General features: G+C 42.6%; 1 protein-coding gene across 1 annotated transcript in view; it reads right to left on the bottom strand.

Moving 5' to 3' along the window:
- Positions 1-441: 441 nt before the first annotated feature.
- The window catches only part of GABRB1 (gamma-aminobutyric acid type A receptor subunit beta1), an 841,994-nt gene continuing 825,683 nt past the window's right edge, over positions 442-16,752 (bottom strand). The window contains exon 9 of the mRNA XM_075347011.1: positions 442-7,551. Within this exon, the coding sequence (XP_075203126.1) occupies positions 7,204-7,551 (348 nt within the window). The 3' untranslated portion in view covers positions 442-7,203. The remainder of the gene's footprint in view (positions 7,552-16,752) is intronic.

The following is a 16,752-nucleotide window of genomic DNA, read 5'->3' as shown; positions in this document are numbered from 1 at the left end:
ACATCTGATCAAAATAATCGGACTGTCCATTTTCTAAGATGTGGAGGAAACGGATGTGATACTACACTCACAAATATTGCACAATGCAATTAGGTTTCTTACCACAGTATGTTATTTAGGTAGTTTTTTTCAATGTGTTCAATGGGGAAAAGAGCTGATGTTAAAAAGGTTGGCCACTAATTTTCCATTGATTACATATCTTTAAGATAGGTCATCAATGTCTGATAGACCGGGGTCTGATACACCGCAAACCCATTCAGCTGTTGTTAGTGCCGATGGCGACAGCAGGTGACCAAAAAGGCTCAGTTCTGGAGCTGCCCCGTCAACTGATAGCGACCGTGGCAGGGTACTGCACATCCGCCTCCCATTCAAACCAATAGAAGGTGGATGTGCAGTACCCGATCATGGCCATTATCAGAAGTCAGTGCAGCTCCGGAACTGAGCATTTTTGAGCACCTATTACCGCCGCCGGCACCAAGACAGCAGATCGCTGGGGATGCTGGGTGTTGTACCCCGGCCCATCAGACACTGATGACCTATCCTAAGGCTAGAAATAATGTCGGCACTCAAAATTTTGATACTAGGAAGATTTTTAATAGCAATGGCTGTCGCTTTCCCAGGAGCTGTTTCCATGGCTCCTTACAACATTTATCAATCAGTTCCTAGTCTGACGAAGGTCAGTTATATGTGACCGAAACGTCAATTTCTTTTTGATAGCTATAAAAAAATCTTCCCATTATCGCAAATTTGAGTGCCGAGGTTGTTTTTGTAACAATATATGAACTGGACCCCTACTCGAGCGCAATACCTTTTTCCAAAGCTATCGTAAAGATAGGCCATCAATGTAAAAGTAATGGATAACCCCTTTAAGCTATGCATAAAATCTGGGACTTGTTTTCCATAGAAGCATTTCTAGAATATTTTACTCAAATAATACAAAAAACAATCTCATCAAAATAGTAATAAAACGTGATTTGCCGCAGGCGTTATATGCTTGATCTTGAAGAGGCAATGTGTAGCGCTAACTGTAAAATGTGAGCTTTGCTTGCATGGATTGGATTTGTATATCTCTATGATCACTGATCACTGATGGGATGTCCTCATTTCTTATTTGTGTGTAGGCTTGCTGATGTGATTTTTTTTATGTTGGGATCACAGTCTAAGTTGCTATTTCTGCACTATGACAAATTGTCATTGAAGAATCTGTACCAAAAATTAGCAGCAATGTACAGTACGATGCTTAAGAATAGGATCTCGCCAAATATCATTGAATGGCAGTGGAAAAAATTGCAATTGAAATGGTGAAAATCCTGGTAACACTCTACGCACTGTCTGTAGTTATGGATGTGAGATATTATTCGTGTGAACAACTTCATAGGAAAAATCGGGTTGGGACTTGGGGTGGGCAAAATAGGCAATTTCCTTGGGTGACATGGTAGGAAAAAATGTATGTATTAAATTGTCAAAAAAATCCTCTAATATATATATATATATATCCGTAAATGGACTCCGTTGCATTGTGTAGCCCCAAAAATTGTCTATGTAGCTTTTTGTAGATAACAATGAAGGTTTGGGGATCACACAAATATATCATTGAGGTGCAGCAATCCAGGACAAGGCTGTAGGAATAACTCTAAACTTAATGTTGTACCAATTCATGTCAGATATACAAACAAAAGTAGAAAATGAGTGAAATCAGTGATTTACATTTACAATCTACCTGTATTGGGCAAAACATAGTCTCCAAAATGAAGGTAATAAAATCTGAGATTTTTTTTATCAATACAGAGACCTTTAATTTATGATTCCAGCTCTGATAAAACTGTAAAATCTTCAGTACAAGTACTGATTGTGTATACATTAGGCACCTTTGTTCCTACTGTATAGCAAACACATTTACAATTTAAATGTGTGTCTGTGACCCTGCAAAATATTGGCACTGTGTACATATTAAAAAATTAACAAATAACTGTAACCCTAATGTCGGTTCAGATTTGCCACAATTGGCCTTTGTCTCATTGTTAAAAACAAATATATAAAAACGAGTTTTCTCTTGACTATATTACATTTTTTACATTTTATATGTGTGTATGTGAAATGTGGCACAACTGATAAAAAAAAAGTCTACACACCATTAGTAAAAATTACAGGTTGTAAGAACCCAAAAAGAAGACATATCTGCTCCAAACTTTTTCTATTTTTAAAGTGACTACATAACCCATAAAACTGAAGAGTAAAACAAATGTATGATCTTTTTTTTAGGGGAAATAGTTAAAATAAAAAATATCCCACTATGGACGCATATAGTAATTGTGCGCAAGGTTTGCTAAATTTTGGGGGAAATATTTTGGCTGTATTGCATTTTTTTTTTATAAGTCTTTGTGAACTTGACTTCACACTTAAAAAAATCCTCTTTTAGAGGTGAGCGAACCCGAACTGTAAAGTTTTGTGTTTGTACCAAACACGGACTCTTAAAAAAATTAGTGTATGAGTTTGCAGTTCAAGTGCTTTATATATGTTAATTAGAGATGAGTGAACCTGAACAGGAAAGTACTGAACAAAGACTTTACAAAAAAAATCAGTGTTCCAGTTCGGAGGTTGGGTGCTTTATGTATGCTAATCCCTTGAGTGAGCTTGTGCGCAGGTACACTCAATACTCAGTCCAGTGCGAGCTGCTTGCAGTCTCTGAATGCCTCTCACTGGTGGTAAGATCAGTGTTATCAGATGTAGTGTATACAGAAAAAAAAAATAGAAAAACCATACCCTCCCCCAGAAGTGCTCTGTTTATGGCTGGCTATATGTGGGAGGAGAGCCGAACTGACAATCTGTGACTTCCATTGGAGTTCAGGTCAAGTCCAGGTCCCAAACTAAACTTTATCTAAAGTCAAGCTGAAACCACAGAGCCTGAAATTCTATGGGTCCGCTCATCTCTAGTACCTTTAAAATGTGAGGTTGTCTTAGTATACATCCATTTAGGTCATTCATTAGGTATTCCTTGTCGGAGATATCTAGATTTTGACGAGTCTATCACAAGGCTTTAGGCTTCACGTCTCTTAGCCAGTTCTTGACTGATTTGGCCTTGTTTTGGATTCCAACAACATGGTAATATGGAAATGGGAACATTTTCTTGATTTATTTCAAATTCTAAGAACTTTAATTCAAGTTGAAGAGAAGTAACCCCAAAAAGTGTATTCTAGACACCACTATGATTTACATTAGTTAGGTGTAGAGATGAGCGAACCTGAAGTTCTAGGTTCGAGGTTCGGGTTTTGACACAGACTTAAAAAATAACAGAGTTCGGGTTCGAAGTTTGAGTGAGTTAGGAGTGAAAACCACTCAAGCGAGCAGCACTGTTCTTGGGTATGAATGATGCTCAGCCCTTTGCGAGCCACGTGCAGAGTTAGAGCAGCTTTCACTGGGGGTAAAATCAACATGATCAGATGTAATGTGTACACACACAAACGAAAAAAATGGAAAACCAAGCCCACCCTCCCCTAAGTGTTCTACATGTAGGTGGAGATACATACTGTTTGGGTGGAATCTGGGTCACAAACCGAACATTATCTGAAGTTCGATTGTGCCCTCCGAACCGAACCTCCAAGGGTTTGCTCACCTCTAGTTTGGTATGTATTGGCTTATGATTTTTTTTGTCTTAGTCTCTGCCTCATTACTTTATCTTGATGTCACAAATCTCTGTAGCCCCCATTATACATCTATGTTTTTATAGGATTAAATCTTGTTTTCTCGAATATTATGAATGTTATTAATTAGCAAGTTTGTGTACACTGATACAAGGGTAATTTAAAAGGTAAAGTTTTTCTGCATCCGTTTATTTTCCCTCGAAAGTCTTTTTTGTCACTTGATATTTTTTTTTTTAATTCCGAGGTCACCCAAAGACTATAATTTTATTCCTTGTGAAATAATTCAAAGCATTTGATATATAGTGATCATTATTGGTAGTTCTGGTGATAGGTATATTCTCATTTTTGGGCATTGCACTTAGTCACAAGGTTTGATTGCGTCGAGGCACTTGTGTTGTTTAAAATGAATTCTCTCTCTCCCAGACTTAAAGTGATTTTTGGGATTGACGAAAATTTGGCTAAAATATAACAAAAAATGGTATATAGTATAAATAAATACATTATTTACCTGGAGAATCTGGTTGTCTTAGTGCTGCTGATCTATTGTTCCCTGACAGTTTCAGTTTATTTATCAGAATGAGTAAATTGCCCCCTAGTCATGCCATTTATCCACGTAACCACTGCAGCCAATCATGGGCCTCAATGATCTATGTCAGCCTCCTCCAGACTAGGATGGGGCGCCCAGGCAGGGCACTGATGGACAAAGAATTTACCAGGTAGGTAATGTTTTTTTCTCCTTTTTTGTAATGTAATGTCTGTAGACCTCATTCAGAAGTCCGAGTATCATCAGTGTATTGGATCCGATTTTCATCAGAGTTTGGTCAGTGTCAGTTTTTATCATCAGAGTTTCATCAATGATTTTCTCGTATGAAAAAAAAATGAAATAAATGACAAATCTTCTCCTATACATTACAATATTAATCCCAAGCAGCTCAAGGACTAGACACTGGTGCCATCCATGTGCTTTCCATAATTTTTACGGACCCATAGCCTTGAATGGGTAGTTGTGATTTGTGACACCAGTCAAAAAAACAGACATGTCTGCATAAATTTTTTGCAGACACACAGTTTGCAAAAAACAGCGGACATGTGAATAGCACCATAAACTTTAATGTGTACGTGTTTTAGCCTTGAAAAACACTAATAGAACATGTAAAAAATGGACGTTTGAATGAGGTCTTAGCCAAATTTTTGTAAACTCCTAAAAACCCTTTTAATAGAGGATCAACATTTCAATTATTACAAGGTGTAAAATCTAATAAGCACAAAGCAGCAATATGAAAAATTAAAGTCTCTCTACAACGGTGGAAGCTACTTGTATCTCGACCAATCAATCCCACTAACAATCCAAAATTTAGACAGACAGACCTCCAAAATGGAAGAAAGGTTTTTCTTCTTTATTCACCTGTTGTTGCAAAATTTCAACTTCTGCTGAAAATATTTTTCAAGTTTGAAATACTCTGCAACAATGAATGAATAGAAAAAAGACTTTTTGTGGATAGCTACCGATCTTCTTTTTCAATATCCTGCAGTCATATCTAAAATCCAGAATAGATTCTGTGCAGACAGCCGGTAATCATACACTTGATGGACTGTGGTAGTGAGGAGAGATGAGCGAATCCAAACTGTAAAGTTCGGGGTTCATACCAAACATGGACTTTTAAAAAAAAAAAAATCTGTGACGGAGTTCGGGTGCGCTTTGTATGCTACCCACTCGAACGAGCATCTGTGTGATCAGGTATGATCGGAGATCGACCCTGTGCGAATCGCTTGCAGTCTCTGAATGGATCTCAATGAGGGTAAAACACTGTTTTTGGATGTAGTGCGTCCTCAAAAAATACCCTTGCCCTCCTTCTCCTGTAAATGCTCTGTATATGGCTGGCTGTATGTGGGTGGAGAGCCAAACTGCCCAATCAATGACTTCCAATGGGGTTCAAGCTCTGGAATCAAGTTAAGGTCAAGTTCGAGCCCTGCACTGAACTTTAGGGTACGGTTCCACTTACACATAGCTTCTGATGCAAGACCATTGGAAGCGATATTCTAATGACCCTCTGCTGCGAGCATCAGCCGAGGGTCATGCGACTGTAATACGATCTTGTGATCGTATCAAAGCTGCGGAGAAGAGGGAGGGAGCACTTTATCCCTGGCCTGTCTCTGTGTACAGATGATATCCAGCGCAGTGCGATGTTTCACACACACCCATAGACTTGAATGGGGGTGCGTGAGCCAAGAATTGCTGCCAAACACAGCATGCTGCGATTCATTTCTCAGGCCGATGCGGCTTGAGAAATGAATTGCAGATGGACACTACCCCATAGTTTTGCACTAGTGTAAATGCAGACCGATATTTTATCGGATTGCACTTGTCTGTGCAAAACGCAAGTGGAACCGAACCCTTAGATAAAGTTCGGCTGAACCCGGTGAACTCGAACTTCCATGGGTCCGCTCATCTCTAGTAGTCAGCAATCAGTTGGTGTGAAAGGGGCTAAAAATAAATAATCTGCATGGGAAAACATCAATTACCAGAGTTTTTATTTGTCTTTTTAAGAGGCCCTTGTGGTCAGTGATGAAAAACCTCAGGAATTAAAGAAGCCATGAGTGGCTACAATCAACTATCCTCTTCTTTCTTCACCTGACCACAACAAGTTTGGAAAATAGTGCTATTTGCCATAACTTGTTTTCATTTAAGGCTGTCAGAACGTACAATTAAAGCTCCAACGTGGCGAAGCTACAACCCTGTACGTACATCAGTGTATTGTATATGTTCATGGGACACTCAAAAATACATATTTTCCTTGGGTGCCAAACCTATTGATCCCATAACTCCGTGTTAATTCTATTAGTTGTTTTATCATTTTGAGTGCTTTTTGGGCTCTTTTATAGCGTGCCGTGATGGCATTTCAGTCAATGAACCATATACTTTGTCGCGAAAAGGGTCTAAAGGGGTTTTGGCAGTGAACATTCATTTCTATGTTACATAATGAACCTATTTAGGATAAGCGTATATCCTTAGTATGCTACCTGGCATATTATATTGACCATGACAATGATATGTCCATGCTTTTGGTGTCCAATTACCAAAAGTGTTGACATGTAGCTGTAAACCTCAACTTGACTTTAATGGCATTTCTGTATTCGTAAAAAACAATGATCTGATGTGTAAAAAAGGCTTTTCAGATAAATCTATTGAAAGTATAAAATGTGTGCAGACCGGTGTCCTAATCTCTTCCCTGCAATGTGTTGCTGGGATTTTCCTTTTGCAGCCAAGAGGTTAGGACTGAAACACAATGTATAATATATGTATAAAGCTTTTTCTCACCATAATGTATTGGAGTCATTTCTGTCTTCCAGTTCAGAAGACAACAAATTATTTTCAGTAAAAGCTAAGATCTTGCTTTCTAAAATACCTACCAGTTGAAAATTAAATGTAGTGTGCAAACACTAAAATCATTTTAATGGCTGAATATCTTACCTTGAATTTGCAGCACTATTGCTAATGCAGTCCCTTCAGGATCAGAAAAATAGAACTACTGTCTTCAAAAGGGTGATCTAACTGCATAAGTTAGTGTACATAATAGAGCCAATACACAACATTAAAGAAAGTAAATGCAACAGGGAATATCATTCTCGACCATCTGTCTATACCATTGACATCAGTCAAATCAGGAATTTTAATCTTCATTTGGGAGGCGCTTCTCCTTAAGCGGCCTTTTTTGTGGACTATGTGCCTATCCAGATTGCTTCTGCTGTACATATCTCTATTGGCGATTGGCTTTCGATACTGGATGCTTGCACTGTCGTAGGAGAACATGGTAGCTCGCGGATCAATAGTACTAGTTAAGACTTCTGATCCACTGACTTCATTTCGGATCTCGAGAGTTGTGAGCAGAATGTTGCCATGTGAATCAACCTGCGAACAAACAAGTAATTAATCTTTATAGAAAAAACTTTTATACATTGAAGCTTGCTATAATGTTCATACTTTTCCAAATATTTAGCTAAGAATCCTGTATAAATATAACTACGTAGCAATACATTCTTGTAATTTCATTATGTGCCACCCCCGTGCCAGCAGCCTCAGCTGCTCGGGCCCGGACCTTCCGGGGAGTGGTTTGAGGGTCTCCGGACCCGGGGGGCCGAATAAAAGGGGGGACGTAGATGTACGGGCTAGGCCGTATTAAGTTCGTGATGCCACCCACGGTGTGTGGTGAAGTGGGACACCACCGCTGCTATTATGGGGCACCCAGGGGAGATGTAGTGGCAGCTGGATGTTAGCCCCTCCATGGGTAGGGATGGTTGCCCCGGGACCCAGTGTCTTTGTGCAGGGTGTAGCGATGGCAACGGTACAGTATGCCCGGATGTGCAAGGGGATAATTGGTTACTCACAGCAAATGAATCACACGAGTCTTCTGGTAAACCAAGATGCTGGTGGCCGGCCGCCGCGGCCGGTTGCATTCGCGTCCCCCACCCAGGCTGGTGGTCACTGTTCTTTCCTCTGCACTTGTTTGTGTATGGTGGACTGCCTGGTATGGAACCCAGGAGTCCGCTCCCGGCTGGATGTGGCCTGAGGAGCTGTGCCTGCAGACGCTGGCCCATGGAATCTATGGGCCCTCGCGGTGGCCCTCTATCCCTATCGGGGGCTGTTGTCTTCTATGAGGGACTTTAGGTGGGACAGGACCTATAATCCTGCCCTCAAACAGTTAATTAGCTAAGCCGCTGGTTGCCGGTCCTGGCTTTAGGGTCCGAGTACCCCCTCTGTGCTACGGTTTCCGGGTCGGTTCCCTGTGTCAGTACCGGCAGACTACAACCCTGTCCCGGTCCACCTCGGTTCTGCCGAGCCGTCTTCCCATCTCCTGCTGACGGAGACCACCATCTGCCTCCTATCCAAGGCACCAGGGCTCCAACCCTGGCATCGTTCAACTTGAACCTAGCTCCTGCCCACACTCCTTTCAACTTGCACTACTCAACTGATCTGTTTGTTTTCCCGCCCCGGGCTGTCTAGACCCCGGGGTGCGTGTGTCCAACCACCTGGTCCCGCCCACTGGTATGCCTATCTTTCCCTAAGGGGGGTGACTAGGTTTTCAGGTTGGCTGTGTGTTACCTGTGTGAGGGAAGGTGTTATGCGGGGGCCTATCTGTGACTACCTGTTTTTGTCAGGGCGTCACATTTACACTATTTTACCTTATCTGTTCATAAAATTCAATTAGTAACAGAAAAAAAAAATAAAATGAGAAAATCTCAGCTACACTGACGAGCAAAAGGGTAACAATGTTTTGAACTTTTGACTTTCAGGCTTCATATCTAACCATCCACTATAGCTCTGAGTGTGAAACTACCTTAATTTTAAAGACAATTATCCTGGCCATCACATGCTTAAACTTGACTTTCAACTATTTAGCATATGATTACTTATGCAGATTCTTGTCATGTCACTGCATTGTTACTGTTTTGCTCCTGGTATTTGAAAAATCTTTTTCTTCCTCTATCGGTGCACTGAAGGGAGGTGGAAAAAAATCCCTACAATATCCACTAATGAGGGAGTGGATGTTGTAGGGATTTTTTCCTCCTTCCTTCTGTGCACCGATTTGCTACTTATGTTATGTGGTTTCAGACCATTTTAATATAATTAATAAATGTTATGTTTTAGTTAGGGCTCTATGGTTAAGTTCAGTGTTTTATTAGGTTGATTCCCAAGCGAAAGTCACTGGTTTGAATCAAGGTGCAGCCATGAAGAAGATTTCCCAATAAAAGAGCAACAACATCATCCAGCTCATAGATAGCGGTCTCTAGGTCAATAAAATTACCAACCTGCATCATGTGAGGCCATGACAGTTAGAAGAATACAAAATTAAGTCCGTTTAGCCATTCAAAAGCCAATAGGTGGACTTCCTGGCAAAATATCAGTCAACAAGTTAGCTTATCACAAGGTCTATCAGTTCTGGCGCGACAAACACAGCATTAAAGGTGGCTCATGTGCTTCATAATAGTGAGATCATAGACATCCATGTGATGCATGTTACACAAGTCTGGAATGATGGCCGAAAAAAGGTAAAGAAGTCTCAACTTCGACTTTGCAAAAAATATGAAAAGTGCACAGTAGAACATAAGAAACAAGTGATTTGGAGTGATGAAATGAAAGTCAATAGACTAGGCTCTGATAGGTACAAATGGGTCTGGAACAAACAAGGGAAAAAAAGGCTAATGGATTGACAAATTGAAGGAACAGTCAAGTTCGGAGGAAAAAGCCTGATGATATGGGGTTATTTCACAGCCAAAGTCATTGGATTCTTGACCAGGTTCAATGGTAGTTTCAATGTTGAGCTATGTGTGAGTATCCTACAAGACGAGTTACTTCGTACACTCCAGTACTATGGGTATGAAAAGAACGACAAAGTATTCAAGCACAACAACAGCCCGCAGAATATGTTGAAAAGAAATGGTTCAATGACAATGAAGTAGAGGTGCTGGATTGGCCCCCACAGTCACCAGACCTCAACCCAATCAAAACCTTGTAGGTAGAGTTGTATATATACCCGTGAGTTGACCAGTGTGCACCAACATTAGGAACGTATATAAGAGACATGCTTGAGTCTGATCGAGAGCATGCCCAGAAGAATTCAGGGAGTGTTGAAAGCCAAAGGTGGAATTACAAAATACTAACAAAATAATAAAAATTGTAATATTTAGATTTTTAGGAGCAAAAAAATAACAATGCAGCAACAAAAAATAAAATCTTAATTTTTATATAGCGCTAACATATTCCGCAGCGCTTTACAGGAACACTGTCCCCATTGGTGCTCACATTCTAAATTCCCTATCTATATGTCTTTGTAGTGTGAGAGGAAACCGGAGACCCGGAGGAAACCCATGCAAACACGGGGAGAACATACAAACTCCTTGCAGATGTTGTCTTTGGTGAGATTTAAACCCAGAACCACAGCACTGCAAGACTGCAGTGTTAACCACTGAGCTACCGTGCTAACACAATAAGAATCTGAATAACTAATCATATGCCAAATAGTTACAAGCAAAATTTATGTATGAGATAGTCAAGATGATTGTGTATAAAATGATGGTAGTCTCATGATCAAAGTTGTATTGGATGGGGAGATATGGAACCTGAAAGTCAAACGTTAAAAACATTGTTACCCTTTTGCTTGTCCGTGTACAATGATCCTTTGTATCTCTTAATCCCGCTTTACACGCTACAATAAATCTTACGGTGTGTCGGCGGGGTCACATCGTAAGTGACGCACATCCGGCATCGTAAGTATAATTGTAGTGTGTAAAACCTCCGTGCAATTGCGATTGAACGAAAATCCGTTCATCGCATGCACGTCGTTCATTCCTCAAAAAATGAACATGAGGTTGTTCAATGTTCCCGCAGCAGCACACATCGCAGTGTGTGACACCCCGGGAACATTGAACGACAGCTTACCTCCGTCCGCGGCTCCCGCCGACAATGCGGAAGGAAGGAGGTGTGCGGGATGTATACGTCCGTCTCATCTCCGCCCCTCTGCTTCTATTGGCCGGCTGCCGCATGACGTCGATATGATGCCGAACGTCCCTCCCACACCAGGAAGTGGATGTTCGCCACCCACATCGAGGTCATATGGACGGGTAAGTGCGTGTGACGGGGGTGAATCGTCTGTGCGGCACTTTCAACAAATTGAACGTACCGCGCATACGATGGGGGCGTTGCAAATCGCATACGATATTGTATGCGAAATTGAAACTTGTAAAGTAGGCTTTAGTTCGACCCTTACCATGCAACAATGGTTTCCATGGCCTGTCCCATCTCAACACACCAGAAATGCTCACTTAACCAGTCACTAGCTGTTCTGGGTCACTTCTTTGCTCAATAAGTGTAAGTGTAACATTTCCTGCTTAACAAAACATTGGAACAGCAACTATAGGGCATCGGTAAGGGTGAATATTATTTCTTTTATTTTCTTTTCCAATCATTGAGCCCTTTGAAAAAATACATTTAACCTGCTTGATGTTCTTAGAAAAAAATTGGAATCACCCTGAAATACTATATAAATGACACAAAAATTGACACTTTTGCTTATTAAGGCAATGTTGAATTACTGCATTTTTGGGGATTTATGATGCACTCTTGAGCAAGAAAAATCTTGCTTGGGCCCCTTCACACGTCACACGTCCATGATAAAAACACACATTTGGTATGGTCCGTGGTGTAGGTGCGTATGTGTATGTATGTCCCGTGTGTGTGCGTTCAGCGTGTGCTGTTAATGTGCTCTCCGTGTGCTATCTGTGATTCCAAACTTAATGTTAGGCCCTCATCTATGTGTCTTCCAGGGTGTAAATAAATATGGTGAAATAATGTGAGCAATGGCCCGGCTATTAAGGCTAAGTTTCACACTGCATTATTTTTCTGCGTTTTTTTATAATCTTTTCTCATGAGGTTTTGTGCAAATTGATATGATTTTTTACAGAATCAGCTAAAACAAGGAGATTTCATAAATCTAATGTACACAAACTTTTTTGTTTTTTTTTACCTGATTAAGGGTCTGTGCGCACTGGGAAATTTGTGTTTCTTAAGAAAAATCCACACCCTCTGGCAGAATTCCGTACCCGATGCAAGAAAATGCACCAAAACGCACCCAAAAGCCGCATGTGGTTTTACCGTAGTTTGTTGCAGTTTTGGTGCGGTTTTTCCGCAGGTAGGTCCCTGCGGTTTTTAACCATTATCTATGGTAAAACCGCAGGTACCTGCAGAAAAAAGTGACATGCTACTTCTTTTTGCTGCAGAAATTCTGCAGCAAAACCTGTAGGGAACAAAAATGCAGTGTGTGCACACCATTTTGGATTTCCCATAGACTTTGCTGGTGAAGGACTGCAGAAAGGTTATGAACAAAAACCGCACCAAATCTGCGGCAAAAAGCCGTGTGCGCACATTTTTGAAAGAAGCAGCATGCCAATTGTTTCAGCATTTTAACATTATTGAATACAATGAGAAAGTGCACAAATACTATGTGTGAACATAGCCTAAAGGGTGGAGGAAGCATTTGTTTTTCACTTTTTTAATTTACTTTATGTACATGTCATTATACAGAAAAGAATGTTTCCTAACATTTTTTTTCTCTAAAATCCATTTTATCTTTGGTTGTGTATGTTTTATTGTCATTTCATAAAAGTGGCTTAATACTCTGACAACATTGTTCCCAGCAGAGAGATGGGAGTCAGAGTTGTCAGGCATCTTCCCCATCCATTAGAGCACTGTTTCCATCCATGTCAGCAACTTTACTGCCCCCAGGCAGGGTCTATCAGAAAAATGCTTGGATTTCAAATTGAGTTCCATACTTAACGAGTATAGTTACTTGAGCAAATCCCCTACAAGTGTCCGACCGGCTTGATTCGAGTACTGAACACTCGCTCATCACTCTTGTTGACTAATAAATGAGTGTGTGTCTTGGATCCTCTGTTGCTCCTCAGAAAGTAGGGGTAATTTTCTAACAATATCTTACACTTTTTATTAAGGCCCCTTTCATGCATCAGTTTTTTGTTGTCAGTCACAATCCATTTTCTAGACGGATTGGTCGCAGATTGTGGCTAAACTGATGCGATGGATCTGTTCTTTGACGGATCCGACTAGCTGGGGCTAGCATGCTCAGTTAAAAAAATCGGAATGCGACGCCGGATTCCGTCATTTGATGGACTATGACGGATCCTACACCCATAGGCTTCCATTCTACCAAACGATGAACAGCGACGGATCCGTTGCTGTCTCTTTTTTTCCACATACACAAAAAACCTTAATTTGGCCATCGTCTCCAGCCGACGGACAACCATTTTTAGATCCGTTGACCGTCAGAGGAAATGTGGAGCCATCCATCGCAATCCATCACTAATACAAGTCGATGAGAAATGTCGCCGGATCCGTTTTTTTTCAAAATTCGACGGATTGTGACTGATGGCAAAAAACTGATGTGTGAAAGGGGCCTAACAGATAACAGAAAAAAGTGACTGAACCACAGAGCACAACTCCTACTGCAGTCAGTTGTCTCACAACCAGATACAAGATTGCAGAAAAGAGGAATGAAGGATAAATAATTGTTTTCCTTAGATGTATATATTTGATTCTTTATATATTCTTCATTTCTAATTACACTACAAGACAAAATAGGATCAAATGAGGATCAAAGATTTCCTTTAATTCCTAACCCTCTGAGGTCAGTTTATACTTTGTCATTTAATTTAAAAAAATGTTCTTTTTGTACTTACCGTATATTTTTATTGATTTGTCCACCATAGACATTTAGATTATAAGTCAGAGAACTGAGCTATTACAGACCAGAGAAAAATAGTGTGATATTTCCCAGTAACCTGTTATTTTCTTGGCAGGAAGAACATCTCGAGTAGGTGAAGATGATATTTTGTCTAATAAATACTACATTGATTTTAAAAGAGTCAGCAGAAAGATAATGGAGATGAATGGACAATGAGTTGAAGTATGAATGTACAATAGAGGGTCAGGTATACTAGCATCCCCAAAGACTGACAAATAACTTTGGCTACAAAAGTACTGAATTGTAAGATAATTGCAGAAAGCTGCTACTGCGGGATCAGGGACAGGACTTCAATTAATTTTATATTTTGGTCTGTCATATTCTATACCATGTTAAAGGTGTTTTCCACCCCATTATTTTATTTAACATATGGCCTGGTCTGATATAAAAATAATAACACTTATCCATCAATCCTTTATGATTCTCTTGAATGACTGGATAAATCTCCTGGTGTCTCCTTGTCTTCCAGCACTGTCGGCATGTGACTGCTGCAGCCAATGGAGGTAGGTAGGAGTATGTGTGTTATTATTTTAGCACATTTTGGCCATATTTAAAATAAAAGAAAGTGGTAGAAAACCCAATTAAAGGTAACCTGTCAGGTCCAAAATGCACCCAGAACCATGAGCAGTTCTGGATGTATATTGCTGATCCCTGCCTAACTGTCCATGTATATGTCGCGGGCGGGGAGGAGGGTGTCAGCACACTACGCTCACCCCCTTCTGCTCGGGTCCGGCGGCTGCTGCTCAGTGGTGGCTCGAGCGGTGGGCCGGATCCCGGGGGTTTCTCGAGCGGCACTCCTCGCCCGTGAGTGAAAGGGGGTTGTTGGGTGTGGGGATGATTATTGTCCGTGACTCCACCCACGGTTGTGGTGATTTCACCACCGCTGCTCTATACGGGGCTCCCGGGGATGGTGATGCGGAGCAGCCAGGTGTTGTGTTGCCCCTCCGTGGGTAGGGGTTGGTGACCCCGGGGCCCGGTGATGGTTTGTGAGGTGCAGGGCCTGGTGGGCGCAGGGACGCGGGGGCAGCGCTGTGCCTTGCGGCACTGTGGTACTCACTCAGCCTGAGACGTGACGCAGTTTTTACGGTAAACCAAACGGCTGGATAGACGGTCCCACGGACGGCTGCACTTGCTCTCCCGGTAGGTGACGGTGATGTCCCTTTTCCTTGCACCTTGATGTACTTGTTGGTTGCGATGGGTCCCCACCGGTAACCCGCTCCCCGGCTTCAAGCTGGACCGGGGGAGCTCTACTCTTTGCCCGCAGGCGCTGGCCCTAAGAAACGGGTGCCTTGGCGGTGGCGGTGTCTCTTCTACTCTCGCTGGGCTGTTGCCTTCAATCGGGACTTTGTTGTTGGGGGATCTACGTCCCCTTCACTGACGGATTTGGCAAATTTGGCGACTCCTAGCCTTGCCGGGGTCCGAGAGGCCCCTGCCCTGGTGCTGACTGTCCTTCGGAACACTGCTCCAGACCGCCGGGCACACAGCCAACGGGGTCCTTCCAGGAACTTCCAAACGGTCCCCCTCCAGACAGTCACCGCCGTTGCTGACCTTGCTGACCTGGTCCTACACAAAGCTGGACCCTTCAGGCTTTCCTTCTTTCTTGTCACCTCACTTGCTTTCCTCCTTTTCCACTTTTCTACTTTCACTTTCACTTACTTAGCTCATCTTAGCTCCTCACTCCTGCTCCTCCCTGAGCTGTCTCTGTTGTTTTCTCAAGCTTGTCCCTGAGCTGACTGCCTGGTTTCTCCCGCCTCCAGAGCTGTGACCTCCTCGGTGGGCGGAGCCAACCGCCTGGCCCACCCCCTGGTGTGAATCATCAGCCTCTGGAGGAAGGCAACAAGGATTTCTGGTTAGCTGTGTTGTTCCTACCTGGGATGTAAGGTGTGGTGGTGTGTGACCTGTGTCCCCTGGCTTGCCCAGGGCGACACATTCCCCCTTAGCAAAATGCAGACCGTCTGCGGGCTGCCGTCCAACACCGGTTTTATTTTTCTGAAAAAGATAACATAGTGATATAACATATTTACATTTTTAATAATAACTCTTCCCAAGACGGAAGGCACATTTCTTTTAATGTTGCATAACGGTTCACGGTTTCGGTTTCCGCTCTCTCCCACCCAAGCAACCTGGCCCTGATGCTGCCCCTAAAACCCAGGCAGCACCCCTTGACCCACAGTCCAGCACACGGTACCCGAGCGGGATCTGTCCTTCCCTCCAGAGGGTAGCCACCGGTTCCTTTGGTGGCTGGGCCCTAGCCTGCTCTGCTCAGGGCCCTCCCTCCAACCTGCCTCTCCGGAGGCGGCATTGCGGAAAACGGTAACGGTAAACAACATATTTACAAGCCACTTAACGTTTGTGGTTGCCCTGCAAGTTCACGGGCTTGTCCATGGATAGTTCCCATGCAAAAACTTTTTAACGGTCCCCACGGGGACAACGGTGCCGGCTCCAGCCGGTTGCAATCACAAAGACAATCAGGTGAAACTTCGGTAATCATCATTTTTCATCATTTTCAAACAAACAAAATGGTGGTCCCAACGGGGATAACTTTTAGGCGGAGGACCGCCGGCTTAGCAGTCCATCCTCAATCGCGGGGCTCTAGTGCCACCTTCACATGGTGCACCGCCGTGGACCCCGATGGTAGCTAGCTGCGGGTCATCTTCCTCCATATTCATGCGGGCATGCACATCCGCTCTACACCCCTCTCGGGCATCGATCTCCCTGCGCAGCTGCTGTTGCCGTCGCACTTTCTGTTTGCTCCGATTCAGCGTGTGCGGGGGACGGACCCAGCCAGAGTCCCTCCG

Source organism: Anomaloglossus baeobatrachus, chromosome 1, assembly GCF_048569485.1.
Source record: "Anomaloglossus baeobatrachus isolate aAnoBae1 chromosome 1, aAnoBae1.hap1, whole genome shotgun sequence".
NCBI lineage: Eukaryota > Metazoa > Chordata > Amphibia > Anura > Aromobatidae > Anomaloglossus > Anomaloglossus baeobatrachus.
The sequence above is the reverse complement of the archived record's forward strand: the minus strand, read 5'-3'. Positions and strand labels throughout refer to the sequence as shown.